Source organism: Phalaenopsis equestris, unplaced genomic scaffold, assembly GCF_001263595.1.
Source record: "Phalaenopsis equestris unplaced genomic scaffold, ASM126359v1 Scaffold223304, whole genome shotgun sequence".
Lineage (NCBI taxonomy): Eukaryota > Viridiplantae > Streptophyta > Magnoliopsida > Asparagales > Orchidaceae > Phalaenopsis > Phalaenopsis equestris.
Genome location: NW_018241430.1, coordinates 140,994 through 164,531, shown reverse-complemented (window position 1 = coordinate 164,531; position 23,538 = coordinate 140,994). Strand labels below are relative to the sequence as shown.

The 23,538-nt window shown below is 35.2% G+C and overlaps 1 protein-coding gene across 6 annotated transcripts in view; it reads left to right on the top strand.

Annotated features, from left to right (window-relative positions):
• The first annotated feature begins 7,883 nt into the window (after positions 1-7,883).
• Positions 7,884-23,538, top strand: part of LOC110037678 (arginine/serine-rich coiled-coil protein 2) — a 46,273-nt gene continuing 30,618 nt past the window's right edge. For 4 of the 6 annotated variants that reach the window (XM_020742377.1, XM_020742378.1, XM_020742382.1 and 1 more), the window contains exons 1-2: positions 7,884-8,215; positions 21,198-21,377. In XM_020742377.1, coding sequence (XP_020598036.1) covers positions 21,239-21,377 — 139 coding nt within the window. In that variant the 5' untranslated portion in view covers positions 7,884-8,215; positions 21,198-21,238. Of the gene's footprint in view, positions 8,216-21,197; positions 21,378-23,538 lie in introns of those variants that run through there. The other 2 variants (XM_020742381.1, XM_020742380.1) reach the window with 2 other exon arrangements.

Here is a 23,538-nt window from a genome sequence, read left to right as displayed (position 1 = left end):
CAGCCATAGCCACCCAAGTCATGACCCAATCAGTCACCATCTTAGACTCCTGGCGCATAGTCCCCCAGATAATGATCCAGCCGAACACCATTTCATGCTACCGGTCATAATACTGTGTGCTGCCCAAAATACCCCCAACTTTACCTACTTGACTAGGGGTACATAATGTTGTCTTACAATCCTCCATTCCGACATATAGTGATTCATTTGATGAATAAAAGTTACACGATTTTATTGTTCGTCACTGTGCTATCTATGTTCTTTTCCACCCTTTCATGTTTTTTTTCCTTAGGCTTGTCTCTCAAACAAGTTTGGATTCAACAATATGATTTACTATTAATTATTATGAATTATTGTTCATTTGTTGGGACACGAAACTTTTTATTCGTTTCTTGCAAACTGAACAAACCGAATGTCTCACGAATTTTCCATTTTAGTACAATTTAGTTTTGCACCATTGGATCCTCAAAGCATATATTATGCATATATGTCTCTCTCTCTCTCTCTCTCTCTCTCTCTCTCTCTCTCTCTCTCTCTCTCTCTCTCTCTCTCTCTCTCTCTCTCTCTCTCTCTATATATCTATGCTAATGTATGATAAAATTTTATATCTATGAAAATTCCGTTGTTAGCATATCGTTGTATAACATTGGCTTATTTTAAGGGTGTCTATTTAGAGAGCGCATCATTTTTTACTTCCAAGTTATTTAATCAAAACATTTCAAAATACAAATAGCTTTCAATATAAATGATTGAAAAACTTTGTAAAAATTAGTTTATGAAGGAAAAAAAGTCAGCATAGCTCTTATACTTCAACACTTTTATCTCCTAGTTTTATATCATGAAATTGAGACAAATTTTATATCATGAAATTGAGACATTGAGACAAAAAAAAAAAAAACATAAAAAGGAGAAATTAATTAACTAGTCCAACTTACAATAGCAAAAGAAAATCTTTGACACTAAAACATCACATCCAAATTATATAACTTTAATGCAAAGATAAGGTGGAATGTATGTAAAAATAAAAAACTTCTGGTCTTAGATATGTAAATACATGGAAATTACAGGGTATGTATGTTAATATTCCCAAAACAAAGTACAGTGAATCAAACCACTTTCCATGCAACCCCAAATAACTGTAATGGCCACCACCAAAACAGTTTTTTCAATTCTCTGTGGACCATTCAACCCAGGCTAGTCGGGGGAGCCCGACCAGGATGTTGAACCCGAACCGTCATCCGGTTTACCAATTGGCGCAGGTGCTGGAGCCAGATTTGCCATCTCCGGATGAACCATGACATGCACGATAAGTTTCTGCCCGGCTTGACAATTCCCCGGTTCACCACTTATGAAGTAAAAATAGTTGAACCGATCGAACTGAAACGTGGGATTCCCGTCCTCATGAGTGGTTTTGTGACATTGCGCCGGTTGTGGTCGACCACCAGCACCAAGTCGTCCTTATACTTGAAATCTGTACGCACACAAAAATGTAAGCTTGCTAAATTATCTATAACTAGTAACTTAATCAAAACATGCCACACAATTTATGATTATTATAAATATTTTTATTTCTCAAAGTAACTAATAAATGATTAATAAGTTGTTGAGGAGGAAGGGCTAACAAAAGGAGTCGCGAATGTGGAATCGGTTCCTGACGGCCCAATGGTTGTACGTTTACGACTCGAAGCCAGTCGGCTTCTACCAGCCCATAGGTCCACCAAGCCGGAAATTGATAGGGTTTGAAAAGGAGGAGGAAGAGGTTGGCGGAGGTAAGAGAAGTGTGAGAAGCCATTGGAATCGGAGAAAGGAGTTGAAGAGGAGAATGAACCGTGGGGTAGCTTAATGGGATTGACCGTAAACTATAAAACGTCTGCCTTTAGAGAGCTATTATTGTTGTGATCATTAAAAAAAAAATTCATACATATCTCATAATTTCTATGTTTTTATTTGTCAGACGTTTAAATAGTTATAGCAGTTTTATTTATTTATTACAAATTAATAGTGGCAATTTTTTTAATGTGTTATGAAAGGATTGAATAATTTTGTTGAATCTTAAGTTGTTGGTGGGTTACTCTTAAAGAATAGAGCATAAATAACTAGGAGAGAGAGAGAGAGAGAGAGAGAGAGAGAGGAAAATTTTAGAATACAATATATTTTTTATTAGGTTTTCACCCTTGGCACCCCTTTTATACAATTGTTCTTATAATTATAGCATATGGGAGTAATATTTTGAAATGTATATCACTTGAAACTCTCCTTCATCCATTTATTCATAGTAATTATCATGATTATAGTTATTGTGGTTGAACCCTTTTATGTCAGATTATCGTTCGGCTAGCCCTCTGTCTGGTGAGTTGTTTGTAATTTCTATTTGGTTGATTCTTTTGTTTTGTCGGCTAGATAATTCATTTCCTCTCAGCTCTTAAGAGTCATTGTGGTCAGTTGTTTCTTTGACACATTATGTCGATTTAGCCAGCTACGTAGTTTGCTCCACTCTTACTGATGGCTCTTTGTGCTCGCCATGGTTGATTTTTGAACACATGTTTCGTTCAGGGTCATCTGATTTGATTCAACATATCTTGATCATATATATTTTAGTTCTCTGATTCTCTTATACATTGGTAGATTGCAAGTCGCAATAAGTACATGCAAATTAAATTCAATGAGAATTTTTCTTCTTAAAAAAACTTCATTTATTAATACATCTTTGATTTGTGTGCTCGTGGTTTATTATAAATAGCAAGTAGCCTTTACTATTTTGATTGTTCTGGGTTACCTTATCGCATTCCTTTTCCTTTGCATCTCAGCTGTTTTCTTTAGAGAGAAGTGTCCTTATGATTATTCTGGGTTACCTTATAACATTTAACCTAACATAAATATTAGCATTCAAAGAAAAAAAAATGCTCAAATGTTCAATATAATCACATACAAAAAAAATGAAAAATATCGTCGCTTATGCTCCTCTAAATCCTTATCCTCATTGTCCTCCGCCTTTTCCTCCTCTTCAAATGATTCCTTGCCATGCTGTCCCGTCCACTGTTGAAGCGCATCTATCTTGGCCTTCAACTTATTCTCCATGTTTGTCTTTAGCTCCGACCTCATCTGAGTGAAGCGACCTCCATCTCGGCAACGAATGCGAAAAACACACATAGAGACCTTCTCCTGTGCAGTAGACGTAAAAGTTGCAGATGCACTGGTGGAGGAGTGAGCGTCGTAGCCAAATGCTTGTGACCCAAGCCCGTAAACTTGACCCTTCTTCATCCCTCCAGCAATCTCTCTCCACTAGTTGTCCTTGGACAGATAATGATTTCAAATTGTAATATCGTATGACACCTCGGATCGGCTCTCATTCTACTGCTCTAATCTCTCCTGTAAGAAAAAGTAGTTACATACAATTTGAGCTAGCATGTTTTAACGTCAAAAAAGTTTAGCTAACTAGTTACCTGGGTCACACGGTATCTTTCATTGATCCACGACTAATCAAACTGTCTTCTATAGGTGCACTCATGTACATCGGTAGCAGAGGTCTCTTGTTTCATTGTCACATTATGCGCATGCAACAAAATGGTTAGAGTATATATTTGATCTAGAGTAAAATCTAAAGTAGAAATGAAACCTTAATATCCTTTGCTTGTATTCTGTATGTGGGAGCGCCCCACCAGCATGCTTGGAGGGACCCATGCCTCCAGTCCGACCGCCTATTCTGCTTCGTCTGACCTCTCTTCTTCTAGTATTCTAGAGAATTCCATGCCCTGGGCAGTGTGGCAAAAACATCATCTCCGAGCCACAAAGGTCGCTGCCATAATTTTCGAATATCATTGAACATGTCTCATAGGGGATAGCTTCCCTTGCGCTCAAAGTTGCACTTGATGTGTGCTTTGTGCTTAGGGCATCAGGTGACATATGTCAATTTTACGTAATTTTATCCATGCTTTTCCCAGTATTTTACTTGTTATTTACAGTTATTTATCAAAGATTTATATTTGAGAAACATTTTTCTTGATGTTGTGCAGGTTTCAGTTGTGGAAAATGAACATTTTGGAAAGCAAAAAATCAATAAAAAAGCGGCCTAAAGCAGCTTGACCATGCTTGGAAGTGGAGTGACCATGCCACCTGATCGAGAGCTACAAAATGACCACGCCATAATCTGCAGACCTGCAAGGTGACCTCGCTAAATTTGGGCATGAATAAGCCACCCTATTCATGACCTAGATGTGACCACAATAGTTTTCGACGTGACCACACCAAATTAGTGGGAAAACACGCTTAGAAGAAAAGTTGCTTGCCAAATCCAAGATTTTTTTCTATAAAAACAAATTTTAGGGCTTCTTGAAGAGAGAGCTGGTCTAGAGAAGAGTTGGAGACACATAAAGCCATAGATTGGGGATATTTTTTAGTGCTTCCCTTAAGGTATTCTTTATTCTTTAAGTTCAAACCTTGAAGGGTGACTTTTACCTTATCTTATGAGTGTGAGAGAGTATTGTATGAGAAGAAAGATTGCTACTATTGTGGAGAAAACAAGTTATTCTAAGTTTAACATGTTTTTGTTTCTTACAATGAATTCCTGCAAAGTTTTCCTTATTATGATTTTTTCAACGATACATGGCTAATTTTTTTTCATGTCTCTATGATGTAGGGGTAGTGGATTTAATCATGTTTTTTCTGAAATATTTTTCCTCAAAAAAATTTTTATGTACTTTCATGATCTATATTGATGGTTAACCTATGAACTTCAATTAATCCTAATCTAACCAACTAGGATGTTAGAATATTTTGTGAAGTTATGACATCTAACCGTTGCGTAGTAGAAGTGAAGGGTTAACCACAGAATCCTGAGAGGATATACATATTCCAATGAAATTCTGTAATCTTTCTAGGGGATTGGAACATTCATGCGGAACGTCATGGAGATTGAGAGAGCATCAACTTCATGGATTTTAGATTTTTTTACTTTGACATAGGCATAAGGAGTACTGTACCCCCAATTGACAACAATCACATAGGAAAACATTTAAGAAAACCACAGTCACCACAATCTCCAAATCATAGAGACACGAGCCTCGTCACTCTTGAAGAAATCTTGAGATTTTTTATTTCTCTTTCAGTTTTTGTTGCTTATGATATACTCTGCTTTTACTAGAATTTTAGGACTTGAACTATCTTTTCAATACTAGCAAGATAGGTTCATCAAATTTGTATACTTGATATTTCTCTGCATAAATAACTGTTAAACTTTTTCTTGTATGATTGATATGCAAACTCTTAGACCAAATTCTACTTGACGCGTGTACATGCATTATACGACCAACTTACTTTATTGTAAGTTATGGCATGTCAAGTTTTTTGTGCCATTGTCAGGGATGGACGTTAATAATTATTTCAAAATTTAGGAGAACCTTAGTTGAAAATTTTAGGATCTAGGTTTGACACTTTTGCTTTACTATTTTTTATTTATTGTGCGTTTATTATTTCTATTATTGTATATGTACTGCTGTTGTGTTTTCTTACAAGTACATAAAAAAGTTAATAAGCTGAAAAAAAATATATAGTCAAAAAATCCAAAGAAATTTTATTGTTAAAATTTGTTGTATTTTCTTCTTCTTTCATATTGTTTTTGCATTGCATGTGTGTTTTTGAGTAATGTGTGGGTCATTGTAACTGTTTGTTACATAAGTTTGTTAAGTTATTTTGTGCATGTTTAGGGAACTGAGGCCAACCTCGCCCCTTTTGACTCTAAGATAGATCAAACTTTTAGACATCTTAGGAGAGCACATTCACTTGCTAAAATACCGATTGGGATGGTTGACCTTAACACCCCCATCATGAAACCACTTAGAGAATAAGCCAAACCTTATGTTTGAGAGATCTATAAGTTGAGAAGGCGGTGACAGAGCCCTCCATGGCCGTTCGATTAGATGGTGCACTCATGACGAAGATTGATTGGTCGGTTAATGAGCCATGGATCGATGCCGACAAAAAAATTGCTATGGTTCGTGGCCTGATCCGTGGATGAAGGCCATGGATCGCTGACATGTCAAGCTGAGTGGCCACGTGGAGTGGTCACTCCAGTTTTACCTAGGCATGGTCACGCCCAGTCATGGCATGACCGCGTTGAAGAACATTTTAGACACACAATGAGGAACTTTCAGGCGTGGTCATGCCCAAGCCTGATGTGATAACACTAGGCCATAAAAAAGGCAGGTTGCTTTTTTTGCTAATCTGGTTGCACTGAATCATTGTGTGATTTCCAAAAAAGCCTTATCTTACCAAAAATGAGGCAAACAATTATTCTTACTTTGACCAAACATTCTATAAAGCATGATCAATCCTTCTTCAAGGAGTTTGATTGAATCTTTTTTATCATTATTCAAACATTGTTAAAAAGTACAAATAAGGTTTAAAAACTATTCGATTAAACTTGAAGCAAAAATTGATTTATATTCAAATTATTTATAGTAAAGTCGAGCGTTAATTTGAGTTTAGGGTTTAAAATTCATACAATGTTGTCAAATTTTAAATAATTAAACATATAATATTAATATCTTTGAGCAACTGCCAAGAGATAGAAACATAAAACTTTGTGTTAGAATTTAACCAATGATCAATCACATGCAAAAGACAATCACTAAATGTGGGAAATGTGCTTATCACAGGAAGAGTCAAATGACTTCTTAATCAAAAAGTTCTCATATATGTTTGCAAAAGCATTAATTCAAGTTCTATTTTTATAAAGTTAGGATATTTTAATTTGAAACAAACTTTTAAGTATATATCTCAAAAAAAAAAAAAAACAAAGAATTCATTTTTTGAATTTTCCCTATCATTTGATATAAAAAAACTCACTCACTCGCTATCTCTCTCTCTCTCTCTCTTTTTCTCTCTTTCTCTCTCTTTCTCTCAAAACAAAACTCAACTTTTTTAATAATTCAAACACAAGGAAAATGTGTTGATCATAGTAGGGTCAAATGGCATTTTGCTCGAAAGTTTGCTTATTTGATTGCTAAAGCATCGGTTCAAATTCTATTTTTATAAAGTGAGGGCATTTTAATTTGAAATAAACTTTAAATTATATTTCTCCATAAAACAAACAAAGTATAGTTTTAGAGTTTTCATTATCTTAAAACAAATAATTTATATATGTCTCTCTCTCTCCCACTAAAAATAAACAACCAACTTTTTGTAGCAATTCAAAGGCAAGGAAAATGTGTTGTTAATATGAATGGTAAAATATTCTTGCTCAAAAGTTTGTTTACATGTTTGCTAAATCATCAATTTAAAATTTTTCTTATGAAGTAGGGTATTTTAATTTGAAACAAACTCTTAAAGATATATCTTCAATAATGCAATAAAAGAGTATACTTTTAAAGTTTTCACTATAAGGAGCCATATAAATTAAATGTCTCTCTATATACAATACGATATTTATGTATTTATATATCTAACACCCAAAGTTTGATATTTACACATTTTAACATCTCAATGTTATAAATTTATGCATGAAAAAATGTAATTCAGAAGGATTTGAGTGACATTTATGTAAATTTAGGAGTTTAGATATTATATATGTAAATACATAATAATTGTGTGATGTACACACACACACACACACAAATCCCCCCTTCTAATAATTCAAAGAACAAACCAAAGGGCACCCAACATAAATTTCTATGCAAAACATGAGAGATGATAAAACTAATTAGCCCGAGATGCTCTGTTTTCATTAGGGCTTCGAGCTACTGTTGGCTCAAAGTCGGTTCGAAAAAAAATTGATCTAAAATTTTGACTCATAACTTGACTCATTGATTTCAAACCATTCTAGCTCGGAGCTAAAATTTGATCTTCGAGCTAAATTTATTAAATATAAGTAGTAACAGCTCATTTCTCTGGATGCCATTTGAATCGGAGCCATAATTGAGAACAGTTTTTGGGCGATCGACAATCTTAAGCTAAATTCATAACCCTAGTTCTCATTTGGATGGGATAATCTCAATTGTCGACCGGACTAGGTTTACTAGGGGCATCAGCACCAGAACACTTTCTTATTTCTTCACGATCCTCGCCGGCTTTTTTCCCATCCCCATACGATCCACCGAAAAGATTTGCGCTCAATTGTCGAAGATTACAGTGGGTTTCTTCCGCCTTACATCGCTTATTTCTCCTTTGAATCCTTCACCGGAAGCTAGCCCCATACAGCCTAAGATCTGCGTTCCGAGTTGTGAGTACTTCTATCTCTTAGGATCCATTTTTACTTCAATTGCTTTTTTTTTTTTGTCAGAAATAGATTTTAAACAATAAACTGTTTACAATCTATTGTTCATGTTTTTGGAAATCATTTAAATATTTTCACAAAGGGTGAAAACATGTTCTGTAAACACGCTAAAGTGTTTCTCAAAATTGGAACAGATATATATTTCAGAACAAAATTAAAATAGCACTTGGGCTATGTTCTGTAGTGTGTTGCGTTGCTGTTGTTGCTGTACAATCGCCACATTGCAACTGCACCATCCCGTGTTCATGCTGCCAAGCAAACCTTTGCTTTTATCATTCTTCCTGTCTCGTGTTCATTCTGCAACTTGCATTGTTGCACCCACCAATGTGGCCACTCACTTTCTTCCTTTTATCCTCCCTCACACAACTTCTTCCGTTACGTTCACGCTGTAACTGAATGGCATTAAAACCTAACCATTTTTTTTTAATTCTTACTAACAATCATATTTTGGTTTGAGCTGTTTGTTAAACCTTTATAATTGACTAAGACTTCGGTATGACTATATAGATTTTTGTGTTCCAATACCATTTACTTTATGCTACACCTATTCGCTTCCTTATTTTTGGCATTTGGATTTCTTTCCTTCAGCATGCCCTTTGCTCTTTTAGCAGATACTTGCTATTTTATGCCTTCCATTTTACCAAACTTGAATTAACTCTTATCTTCTATAGTTTACCTATATTTTTTCTGTTTTTAGTGCTTGTTAGCGTAATGTAGAAGTGCTATAATATTGTTGAGATTGCCGTATCAAGGTGTTTTTTGGAATTGGCGGCTCTTCGTTTTATCATATTAGCTAATCTGTTTTGACTGCTATATGTTTTTTTATTCCCATTTTTTGCTTTGTAGTTCTCATTTAGGTTGTCTGAGCTTAAGTTATGTTTGCAGGTAAATGCATGCAAATAATATTCATACATAAAGTATGATTGGTTTGTTAGTTTTCCAGAAAAAGGATGACCAAGTAGCCCAATGTTTTTCTTAAAATTTGTGAGATAAAATGATATAAAAAACATTTGATCAGCTTTTCATAGGAATTGGCATGTTGCATGGCTCACAAAAATTTTCAGCGTGCTGCAGAAAAATTTTTTGAGCACCTTATAAGAATCTAGAAGGTTCAGCTTTATAGGGCAAGTGATTTCGAATGAGATAAATTATCTATTAATATAGCTGTTAGATTTATTCTGATTTTTAATAAAATAAAATTTAACTGGGGTTAGAATCTTATAATTAATAAATAAGGAAAATTTTGATAACAGATTGTATGCTTCCTGTACAACTATAATTCAAACATTCATATCGGATTTAAAAAAGTCTGATGGAAAATAAATATTATTGCTGAATTCAAATAGGAAATTACAACAACACAAGGTGGACATATGAAATTGTAACAAATTCAACACACAACCTAGACTTGGGTGGACCTACGTTGGTGGTGGTGTCGGGAAAGAAAAAAAACAGATTGTTGTTTTTGGGTAGGCGACAATAAGTATTGAGGGCAGACACAACAAATATGTTGTTTCAGGTAGGTGGCAACAAGTATGGAGGGGAGAGAACACAACTGGTATGCTGTTTTAGGGTGGCAGTTACAAGTATGGAGGGGAAGGTTGGCTGGGAAGGCAGGGCAAGGATTTGGTGGGTTGTGTATCTGAGGAAAACAATAGGTGGGTGACTTTCTTTGGAATAGCAGCAAGGTGAAGTGGCGAGGATAAGGAAGCCAGTGTGGAGGAAGGGTATCAAAAGGATAAACAACACCTCGGGAATGAGATACAGCTGGAGCACCACTTTTAGCTCTTGGATACAACCCTAAAAATGAGAAGGGAGATGCTGACTGCTGTCCTGAAACACCACAAAAAATACTAGCCCTAAAACTTCACAAAAGCTAATAGATAATACTAGGATAACTAGCAGTGGGTCCACTACCTTGGGCGACACTCCTTAGGATTAGGAGTGCTGGTTGGCCCCTCCTAGCTCCTGGAAGGAACTGGTCAAGGGTTCCCCCAAACGCCTCGCGCATTGGAGGAGTTTCGATCTCATTCGTTGAAACTTCTGACTCATGATATAGAGTTAGGTCAGCCACATTGAAAGTGACATGATTGTTGTAATCTCCCGGGATTGGAGGGTGATTGCGCCTCTAGAAGCACATGGAACTATCTGACAATAGTGCGCTCCTCTAGTTTTGTCAGTTCATATTTCAGTATGAGCTGCTCAAAATTTTCTTTGAACTCCTCTACTGGTAATTCTCTCTATTATAGGTGGTAGAGCTTCAAGAACATATACTAACTGTAGTGTGGGAGTAAGTACTTTCTCTGTATCTCCTTCTTCATCTTCTCCCAAGTGGCGATAATAGTGCGCTCCTCTGGTTTTGTCAGTTCATATTTCAGTATGAGCTGCTCAAAATTTTCTTTGAACTCCTCTACTGGTAATTCTCTCTATTATAGGTGGTAGAGCTTCAAGAACATATACTAACTGTAGTGTGGGAGTAAGTACTTTCTCTGTATCTCCTTCTTCATCTTCTCCCAAGTGGCGATAGTGCTTTGACCTTCTCTCTGTCTCTCTCTTCAGATTATCACATCACAAAAATGCACTCTTCTTCAACTTTATAATACAAGCCTCACTCTCCTATTAATTGACAACTTGTACTAAAACATTCTCTCAACGGGTTGTAACCACTCTGAAGTCATTTAGATTCATTATCCCTTTAATATTTGGTAAGTCTACTTTCACTGTGAGGTCTCCTTGTCCTACAAGTTTCACTCCATCCCTCTGTCTCATCTGATACTGAATCACGAAGCACCGTGGTCTATCATCTTTTTCATTGGAATCATCCCTATGGAAGAGATTCAAAATTTTCTCGCTCTCTCTTTGAATCTTACTAATCACGATTGACGGTGATCTCTGCATAGGTCATTTCCTCAATTTCTATAAGCCTTTGCTGAAGTTGGTGGATTTATTGATGCATCTCTTCCATAGTAAGTTCCTACACTGCTTCCAGCGCTTGTCTCCTCCGTGACATAACTAGGGTTTAGAGTGTGAGGTGATAAATGGCATATGAGGTTGATTTAGGGTGGAAAAAAAATTGGGCGACTCATTTATAAAATCTGTAGGGGGAATGGTTTTTGGGTGGAGTTTGGGTTTGGTAGTGGATTTTGGTAACCTTATGATAGGACTAGGGTTATGTTAGCTTTGATGTCAAATGATACTCAACTTTAACAAACATGTAACGAAAAATAAATAGTATACTAATTTCAAATAGGAAATTACAACACCACAAGGTGGAAATATGAAATTGTAACAAACACAACGTAACCTAGGCTTGGATAGACCTAGGATGGTGTCGGTGTTGATGTGCAGGTGTGGTTTGGCGAGAGAGGGGTGTTGGAAACGGGAAAGAGAACATATTGTTGTTTTTGGTGGGTTGTAGAAAGTATGGAGGGTAGGCACAATAAGTATGTTGTTTCATGTAGGTGGTAGCAAGTATGGGGGGTGGGATAACACAACTGGTAGGCTGTTTCAGAGTGGCGATAGTGTGGCAGCAAGTATGGAGGGGGGAGAATAGAACTCACAGGTTGTTTAGGGCGGTGATAGCAAGTTGAAGGATTAGGTTGGCTGGGAAGACATATCTGAGGAAACACAGGTGGGTAGCTTTTCTCAGAACGACAGCTGGGTAGAGTGGCAAGGAGAAGGAAGCCGGTGCGGGAAAGAGAAGGGGGAAGGGTATCAGAAGGATAAACACCACATCGAGAATGAGATACATATGAAACACCACTCAAAACCCTTGGATACAACACTACAAGGGAAAGGGAGACTCTGATGGCTGTCTCGAAACATACACAACAAAAACTAACCCTAAAACATCACAAAAGAAAATATATTATACTAGGATAACTATAAGTTGGCCACTCTTTGGTGAGACTCCTATGGTTAGTGTTCCGACCAAACTCGATGTTTAGAATTAACTAATGTGAGTACAAAGATCAGACGATATTAACCTCTAACTATCCACATTTTAAAAACTTTCAATACATATAAAAGAATTATTAATCCACAAAGTGTAATAAAATTAAACATCTAGAAAAATCAATAATAACATCCAAAGACAACATCTCAAGCCAGTACTGAACAATAAATCCATATCTGAAAAAACATTAAAGAGAAACCATCATCATAAAATACCTAGCAATAATGGTCATTTTCTGGTAAACCAAGTCTCTTCTGCCAGACATATCTCTTAAAGTTTTTCTTTTCTTAACTGAAAACATTTAACTTCAACCGTAAGTTTTATTTAATGAGTAATTATAATCTAATATACATTAAATTCTTATGCTATGCTATGCATGATTGACCAAAATAAAATATAGTTCATTTCATTAAAACTTTAAATTGATCAATTCCCTTTTTATTTAAAGTGCTTATCGTTTTTTAACCTTTTTAAAGTCATAATAGGACTATCGTCATATCCAAACGTATCCTTAAAATGTACCCGAAGTTACCCTAAAAATTATGACCGAAGACACCCTCAAATTATAGCCAAAAATACCCTTAAATTATACCTGAAGCTAATCCTTTGCCATTCTTTAATATGTTCGGGTATATTGTATCCCTTGTCAGTACCATCTGGGGTTAATCATGTATGACTTAAATATTTACTTATTAGTTTATTTCCTTTAAATTACCTTATTTTAAAGACATTAAATATTCATTTTTCATTTTTTGGTTCATTTACTTTGATTCTTAAGCTACAAGATGCATAAAATAATTGTACAAAGCATTAAAGAAATTCTTTATTTAATAAACTTTAAATTTAATATATATAAGAAAATAATTACTCACCTTGGTAAAAAGTCATGTGAAGTAATTTAACCCTTCACTTCACTTCCTTTAATTAGCACCAGATCAATTAAATATGCAGATAATTATAAGGATCTCATTCTAAAAGAAAGATTTACATATCTAATAGCTTATAACTAAATTAATGCATATAAGTCAATTAGGAAATTCCTTACCTTTAAAAGATCTGGATTGCTTCTTGCACAAAACTCCTCTTTCCTCTTACAAATCTAATTGATTCACCTCTAATCTTTTACCTTTATATCTTGTTAAATTAAAGCTCTTACTAGCATTTAGCTAGAAACCGATATTTCATATCTAAATAATTAATATAACCCAAACTTACTAATTATTGTTGAACTCGATAGTCCTTCCCAAGCAATCATTCACTAATAATGTCTGATTTAAATTCATAAATTTTAATTGTGAATATTATAATTTATTACATACATTTATATATGTAAAACTTAAAGACATTTGAAACATACCTAAAGCTTCGATCCCAGACACGTGGCTTGCTTTCGGTCTTATAACCCTAACACGCATGAAAGGTTTCGTAGATTCTTCCTTTCTTCCTTCTCTTTTTCGGTCCCGACTCGTCTCCATAGACCGATTGCAGGATCTCCTTCCTTTGCACAAACCGCACGCAAGAATCGTCGGCTTCGACGCATATTGCAACCGTGGTCTCCTTCTTCCTCCTTTTCCTCGCCACAAGCACAATTTCAAAATCTCCTCCTTCGGCCTCGACCGTATTGCAGTTCCCTTACTCCTCTCGATCCTGGCCCTCTTCACGTAAACATGACAGGACAAGCTATCAAAGTTGCCTTCTCTTTCCTTCGTAAGCAGGCTTCAACGTCGAAAGTTTCCTTCTTCTCCTTCAATTTCTCCTCCTTCCTTTCCTACTTTGCACGGTATCAACGCACTAACCTGCGACTCCTTCCTCCACTTCGATTGGTAAGGGTTTGACTGTTTTTTTTCTCTCGCTTGAGTGTTTCTGAAGTGGAAGAGACTCCCGATAAACCCCTTCACGACCCTTAATCCAAACTGCAATGACGGTTAACCCACATGCCGATTTATTTATTATTATTATTATTATTATTATTTTGTTATTACCATCTTCCCTTGTAAATTTTCATCATCGAAATTTGAAAATATTAAATACAACAACAAACATACCTCAATAGAAAAGTTGTGGATATTTTTTGTATCTCAGAGACCTCCCAAGCAGCATCATTCTCCGACTCGTGCTTCCGTAAAATCTTCACAAACGGAATCTCTTTGTTTCACATCTTCTTTCTCTCTGCAACATCATAAACCAAATTAGCTCTAATAATCTTTCTTTCACCTGTTTCAACCCATCATAGAGGTGTCCTGCTCTTCCTTCTTGGCAAGACTTAATATTGAGCCATCCCAATGCTAGCCCAATAACAATTATTACAGGCAAACTCTAATTAATGTAGATGTGATTCCCAATCTCCACCAAAGTCAAGGACACAACTTTAGTAGATCCTCTAAGATCTAAATATTTCTCTTTGATTGACCATCAGTTTGATGGTGAAAAGTTGTAATGAAAGTTAATCGGGTACCCAAACTTTCAAAATTTTCTTCCACACTCTAAATGTAAAACTGCCATCTTTATCGGACAATAGATTTTGACACTCAATGCAACCTCACAATCTGATCCACATTTAATTTGGCTAGCTTGTCAACTGGATCTGTTTGTCTAATAGGCAAGAAATAGGCAGTTTTAGTCCGTCTATAGACAATTACCCATATAACATCATGATTCAGATGTGATCTCTGCAAAAACTAATAACAAAATCTATCACAATCTCCTCCTATTTGCATTCTGGAATCGGTGAAGGCTGCAACTGGCTTCTAGAACGCTGTTGTTCGACCTTCACTAGCTAACATGAAGGATACTTAGCCACAAATTTTGCCATACTCCTCTTCAACCCTGGCCACCAAAATGCTTTATTGAGATCCTGATATATTTTATTGCTCCTTAAGTGAATAGTGTAGTCGAATAAATGTGCTTCCTCCAGAATTTTCTTCCTTAGGTCATCAACGGCTGGTACATAAATTGTCTTTATAATTTAATAAACCATCTTGATCTTGCTCATACTTCTCTAAATTGCTTGTCTTATCCTGCTCCAGAACTTTCTGAATACTACTATCTCTAGCTAACGAATCTCCAGATCTGCTCTTTAAAGTTGGCTGCTACGTCAACTGATATAATTGAACCATGTTATCATCACCAGAATCAACTATAGATAGCTTCAACCTCTTTAGATCTTTAATTAACTGCTCATGTTGAGTAAATAAATAGTTCAAATTAGCTGAAGTTTTTCTACTCAGCGCATCAATGACAACATTCCCCTTCCGTGGATGATACTGAATTTCTAAATCATAATCTTCATTAAATTCCAACCATCTCCTCTGCCTCAGGTTCAACTATTTTTGAGTGAAGATATATTTAAAACTCTGGTGGTTAGTAAAAACTTCACATCTAACTTAATACAAATAATGTCTCAATATCTTAAGTGCAAATACAACTTAAGCTAGCTTCAAGTCATGCGTAGGATAGTTCTTTTTGTGATTCTTACCATGCTGCATAAGCACACATCCCAAACCCCACAAAGATGCATTGCTGAAAATTTGAAATCCATCAGAACCTGAAGAAATGATTATTTTTGGAGCAAACATTAAGCAAGTCTTCAATTTTTGGAAAGCCTCCTCATAACGATCAGATCAGTCAAGCTTCACTGCCTTTTGAGTAAATCTTGACAATGGCATAATAATTTGTGAAAGCTCTTTCAACAAACCTTTTGTAAAAACCTGCCAGACATAGAAAACTCCTGACCTTGGTGACAGTAATATGTCTTGGCCGATGTGCAATTTCTTTAACCTTATTTTGATCGACATATATGTCATCTCTACTGCTAATACGTTCAAGAAAAGCCACACTTGTAAGCCAAAATTCGCATTTATAAAATTTGACATAAATTGTTTTCTCCTTCAAAATCTGCAATACAACATGCAAATGATCTGCATGACTGATTTCATCCCCCGAATATACTAGAATATCTTCTATAAAGAAGATCATAAAAGTATCCAAAAACTGTTTGAAGACCTTGTTCATCAGTCAATAAAAATTATTGAAGCATTTGTCAGTCCAAACAGCATCACTACGAATTCATAGTGCCCATATTTGGTCTTGAAAGTGGTCTTCACTATGTTTTCTTCTTTAATCCTTAACTGGTGATAATCTGATCTCAGATCAATCTTTGAAAATACGGAAGTCCCTTCCAACTGATCAAACAAGCCGTAATCCTCGACAGTGGATTGTTATTTTTAACCGTGAGTTTATTCAACTTCTTGTTGTCAATACACATCCTGAAACTCCCATACTTCTTCACAAATAACACAGACGCTCCCCAAGTTGAGGTGCTAATTTTGATAAACCTCTTATTTAAACAATTACTACAATTGACTTTTCAGCTCCTGCAACTCCTTAACTGCCATTCTATAAGGTGTCTTGGATACAGGTTCAAAACCTGACATGAAGTCAATACTGAAATCAATCTCACACACTGGTGTTAGCCCTGATAAATCATCTAGAAACACTTTTGGATATTCTGTTCCACTGAAATATCACCCAAAGATTGTACTTTTGTAGAAGTATCTGGTACCTAAGCAAGAAAATCATGATTTCCATGATTCAATAATTTAAAAGCTTTCATGCAGGTAATTATCATAGATGTGTGTCCTCTATCATAAAAAAAATTAACTTCTACCTTCTCATTTATATTTATTTCGACAGTTTTCTTATTGCAATCAATAGTGACAATATTTAGACATCCGATCCATGCTTAAAGTCGCATCAGATTCCAACAGGGCAACACGATAAGCTGGGTATTAAAATCCTTTTCACCAATCGAAAGCTTCACATCACATGATTGATCAACTTCTAGAAAAGCATCGTTTAGCATTCTAATTGACAGTATCACAGGCATTGAAATAACATTCAATCGCATCACTAGCCAGTTCATCAACTATAAATGAGTGTGATGCTGCCGAATCAAATATTACATTTATCGGTCTACTTTGAAGATATATGATACCTATCATTAAAATTATCGTATTAAATATTTAAAGTTACTTTATTAATATATTTAAATCCTTATTTTATGTATGACATGACATGAATCCTAAGATGCTTAAAGTGCACTAGATTGTAAATATTAAAAATAAAACATGTGATGATGTCAGGTGAGTTATTAACTTCATGTTGTGATAATGTATATACCATGAGGTGAATATTCTATTAAGTCTGACTTGCATTTGACAGAACTAATTTTGAAGATTCAGCTGCCCGTGGTCTACTATAGCTCCTTTGAGCTGGTACAGCATTGCTCCTGGAGCCCTCCAACCCAATTTAGGGCAATTCTTCGTCATGTCCCGACTGGTGACACCAAAACAAGTGTTTGATCCAGACAGTCGCTCTCCCTTGTGAGATCTTCCACAATTATCACACTTCTTCACTTCAAATTGGGTGCCAACACTCTTGGATCTATCATTCTTAGCACTTGTACTTCTTGACTGGAAGGTGCTTTTGAGAGCTCTGAGGAAATCTGGATCCATCTAAATTTGTTCTCTTATGAATGTCCCTCCTCATTTGAGTAGCCTCCCAATCCAGCTCAATCCTCCTAGCTCTCTCCACCAAAACAAAGTAATCATCAATTTCAAGAGGAATCAATTACTGTCTAATCACATCCTTGAGTCCGTATAAAAATCTGTCACTTCTCCTCTACATTGGGAATCAACTGAGGTGCATACCTAGAGAGCATTGTTAATTCAGCTTTATACTACATAATCAAGTGATCACTCTTTACCAACCTGATAAACTTGTCCTGCATTTACCTTCTGGCGGACACCAGTACGAACCAGTCTCTAAAGGTGCTCACGAACTCGCCCCACTGAATCATGTGACTGGCTATACCACCAAATTTCTCATGCAACTGTCCATGTCATCATCTATTTGCTTCTTCCTCAAATACAAATGTGACTAGTGTAACCATTCTCTCTAGAGGACAAGACAATCCATCTAGAATCTTCTCCACTCTTAACAGCCAGCTTTCAACATCTATTAGACCTCCTCCAGAAAAGAGACATGGTTTTATGTTCTAAAATAATTTCAGTTACTTATCCATTTGACCTCCTGCATTGGAACAGACCCGAGTCTGAGAGTTTTAATCAGTTGTGTTACTGCAGTCATCATTTCAGTAAATGCATCAGAATTCTTAGTAATCTGTGGGAGTGCATTAACTTCTACAATATCATCTCTAGCGTCATTCCCCTATTATTTTATTTTTCTAAATAATATAAAATAGATTATAATTAGATACAATTGAATTATTTATCAATATTACTTGTGAATTAAAAAGTGATCATTCTAATGTCTTTTTTAGATCATGATCAAACCTAATTGCTCTAATATCATTTTTGTTACAACCCGACTTAATAGAATTAACTAAGACGGGTATAACGGTCGGACAATTTTAATATCTAACTATCTAATTTTTTGAAAACTTCCAATACATATAATAGAGCCACTAATCCACAAAGTGCAATAATTAAACATCCAGAAACATCAACAATAACATCCATAAATAACACTCAAGCCAGTATTGAACAGTAAATCCATATATGAAAGAAACATTAAAGAGAAATTATCATCATGAAATACTTAGCAGTAGTGATCTTTCTCTGGTAAATGAAGTCTCTCATGTCAGACATATCAACTAAAAATTTTTCTTTTTCTGAAATAAAATATTTAACTTCAATTGTAAGTTTGACTTAGTGAGTAATTATAATTTGACATGCATTAAATTCTTATGTTATGCTATGCTAGAATGACCTAAAGAAAATACAGTTCATTTCATTAAAATTTTAAATTGTTCCCTTCTCATTTCACTTTAAGTATTTATCGTTTTTAACATTTTTAAAAGTTATAATAGGATTATCGTCATACCCGAATTTATCATCAAAATCTATCCGAAAGTATTCTAAAAAATGTGTTTGAAGACACCCTCAAAATTGTACCCGAGTTACCTTCAAATTGTACCCAAAGATACACTTTTATCATTTTTTTTAATGTGTACTGGTACATCGCATCCTCTGTGAGTACTCTCTAGGGTATTTCAGCATGAATTAAACATTTACTTATTATTTCATTTTCTTTAAATTATCTTTTTTTAAATACGTTAAACATTCATTTTCCCTTTTCACGTTCATTTACTTTAATTCTTGAGCTACAAAATGCATAAAATAATTGTACAAAATATTAAAAAAAATCTTTATTTAATAAATTGTAAATTTATTGCATGTAAGAAAATAATTACTCATCTTGAATTAAAGTGACATCTGAAAGAATTTAGCACCCTTCACGTCACTTACTTTAATTAGCACCAAATCAAGTAAATATGCCTATAATTATAATGAACTCATTCTAAGAAAAAGACTTACATATCTAATGACCTATAACTAGATTAACACATGTAAGTTAATTAGGAAAGTCCTTACCTTAATTGGTCTGGTTTGCTTCTTTCACAGAACTCCTCTTTCCTCTTAAAAATCTAATTGATTTACATCTAATCTTCTACCTTTATATCTAATTAAATTAAACATGTTATTAGCATTTAACAAATAAACCGATACTTATATCCAAATAATTAATATAACCCTAATTACCTTACCAATAATTGTTCAACTAGATAGTCCTTCCCAGGCAATCATCCACTAATAATGCTTGATTTAAATTCATAAATTTTAATTGTGAATATTATAATCTTTTACATAAATTTATATATGTAAAACTTAAAGGCTTATGATACTTACCTAAAGCTTCGATCCAATACACATGGCTCACTTCCTGTCTTATAAACCTAACATGCACAAAAGGTTTTTTAGATCCTTCCCTCTTCCTTTTCTCCCTCGGCCTTGACTCGTCCCCACGCACGCATTTTCTGTCCGGACACCTGATGTACCTCTACGTGCGGTGTAGGTTATTCCTGAGTTATTTTCAGGTTATTTATGAATTATTTTCAATAATATCGAAATAACCCAGAATTGGATTATTTCGGGATTATTCAAAATAACCCCTCAAGGAGTCCGTACAGAAAAAAATTTTTGGCACCCGCGGTCTTCTTCTTCCTCTTCTTCCTCGGCACAAGAACAACGCCGAAATCTCCTTCTTCATCCTCGACAGTCTAGCGGTTCCTTTAATCCTCTCGATCGCGGCTTCTTCTGCACGCGAACGTGACACAACAAGCGATCGACGTCGCCTTCTCTTTTCTCAGTAAGCAGGGCTAGGCGTTGAAAGTTTCCTTCTTCTTCAATTTCTCCTCCTTCCTTCCTCTACTTCGCATAATATCAATGCTCCTTCCTCCACTTCGATTGGTAAGGGTTTGACAGTTTCCCTTCTCTCGCTTGAGTGTTTTTGAAATGGAAGAGACTCCCAATAAACCCCTTCACGACCCTTAATCCAAACTATAACTACGGTTAACCCACATACTTATTCTTTTTCTTTTTTTTTTAAATTTTTAATTATTATTATTATTGTCAAACCTTTCCAGGGTTCCCCAGGCGCCCTGCGTCAAGGCTAGGTGTTGAAAGCTTCCTTCTTCTTCTTCAATTTCTTCTCCTTCCTTCCTCTACTTCGCATATTATCAGCGCTCCTTCCTCCACTTCGATTGGTAAGGGTTCGACAGTTTCCCTTCTCTCGCTCGGGTGTTTTTGAAATGGAAAAAACTCCCGATAAACCCCTTCACGACCCTTAATCCAAACTGTAACTATGGTTAATTATTAGTTGTTATTATTATAATCAAACCTGTCCAGGGTTTCCCAGGCGCCCTGCTTCAATATGTACTTATGCTTACGTTCATATGGCATTTATGTCTGAATACCATACTGTTTACATGTACACTTCATCCAAATGTGCATTACATACATTTAATTATAATTGTATTTTTTTTTTCAATACTTTATGCATGTCAACATTGCAGCATTGTTTTAATGATTCGTATTTTTTGAAATATTTTAGGTCATCATTATTACTATTTGGGTTGCTTTTGTTTTGGAATCATGAATTTAGTTCCACCGAAGGATTCCCCTGATAAATCTGATCTGAAGCCATCATTCCGCAAACCTTCAAATGATTCTGTTAACAGGAAGTATCGTCACTATTCACCTGTTGATGGATCCGATTCCTCTTCATCAGGAGGTTAGCATGTTATTTCCTGACATTAAGTACCTTTTTTGTTTTATTTTCACGCAGACGAGCTGCTTATAAGCTGATTGTCCATTTTTTCAACATGAAAAAACCACATCTCTGATTAGCACGTTCTGAGTGCTGACCATGAGAGTTTTGATACACTAAAATTTTGAAAAATACTTTTACTTCATTTATTGCTAGTTATTACTTAGAGACGTTGAGCAGATGGTAGCTACTTTTTGCTTGAAAATCTCTATTGTAGCTTCTGAAAAAGACGAGTTATTTTAGCATCCTCTAGTATTTCATTGTTGCGAGCAATCAGCTAGGGCATTATCTGCCGATAAAATTCGGAGGGCTTACTTGTTGAACAGAAGTACTTTCTTTCTTTGTTAGTAACATTAATTTAAAAACTTTTGAAGGGCTAATGGTAAGTAATAGGTAGCATGCTAGCACTAAGGATTCAGTTGGGCAAGAATCAAAGTTAAGAATTAAAAAGATGCAGCGAGATAAATAGAGTTTTGTCTTCACAACTTGTAAATATTCCACTCTTATGTGCATTATAGCAGTGTTAACTGTTTTCAAGGCAATGATTTTGTCTTAAACCTGAGGCACTTGTTTGAATGAGATAAAGCCTTAGAAAGAAATAACTATGCCAGTTTTAAACTTTGCAATTGTGACAAACATTTTAAGGAGCATACACTAAATGATCACATTAGAGTAAATTGTGAAAATGTTATGCATCTTCAAATTCTATTTTATTTCAAGTTCAAAATTCATGGTATTTAGATTATATCTATCAAAGGAACACAGTAAACTATTTAGGATTGCAATTGTTGGTGACCAATGCCACCATTCAAACTTTTTTTTTCTATTAGTGCATTTCCTATCTCTATCTATTCCTTTATTGCATCTCTTCTTTTCATCTTCAAGGTTTACTATTTTAGGGTTGAAGCTCTTGCGTTAATTTCTTGTTTGACTTGCTTCCAAGTGCACATCTTTATTATTAATGCTGTTGAGACTCATTTTTCATTACTACCTCATGCCAAATTATCATAATAAAAAATAAACTCTTCTTTTGCATTGAAGCATCAATACCTATCCCCTCAATCATGATTGGATTCTCACTTCACTACTAGATGCTTGAAGGAAAAATGCTTTCCTAGTCCCGCTTTGGTGATGGTACTTGGCTGTATGATGTGCCAGGAATAATGGCCTCACCCCGTCTTGCATTGCCTGAGCTAGGTGAGCATTTGGCTTACCTTTAACATTGTTGGATGCAACTTACCTTTGAGAGTTTGAATAAGCTTAAGGGTATTTATACTTCAGTTGGTACATCTCTTGGATGGTATGATCATTGAGAACTGTAGTCGTGGTACAATATTGGCTCAAAATGAGGGTATTTTGGAAATCTTTGTTAACCTCATCCTCTTTTGACCCATGAGACTACAAGCATAAGAGAAAGCATGGTTTTCATGCATGACAAGCTCGTAGGCATGGATACAAAGGAATCAACAAAAACAACAACAACACAATAAGTGTTTATCCCACTAAGTGGGGTTGGCTAAGGAAAAGTGGATGGTTGTGTTAAGTAGCCAACAGTAAGTGTAAAATTTTTGTCTAAAAATCTTTCCATGAATCCTTTAGATGATTGTGTAGATACAAAGGAATCCAGAAGAAACGTAAAATATTTTTTCATTATCTCCAAGGATACAACCAAAAGAAGATAAAAGAGGTGAAAATGAGCAATTAAAGATGTAAATACAATGTTTCTTTTTAAGGGTGACCAACCAATCTGTAAGAAGGGCTTCTTTTCATCCAAGAAGGGCTTCTTTTCATCCTTGTATAATAAAGGGCTTTAGCTTTATTATTATTTTTTAAAGGCGCCTTGATCAAAGGGTGGAAGTTTAAAGTCAAAGGATAATTATGACTTTTAGTATAAATATTATTAATTATTCCATACTAGTACATAACATAACTTGTAGTAAGATTTTGAATTAATTTCTATTCTAGCTAATCCGAGATGAGTCCTTATCCAAAATTCTTGCTCTTTCTCTACCCCTTTTCTCTCTCCCATTTTCAATATATGGCTAGGTCTTTTCCACTCTAAAAGTTTCATCCATTATCTCACCTAACCAAGTTAACTTTTGTGTTGAACCCTGGCATCCATACT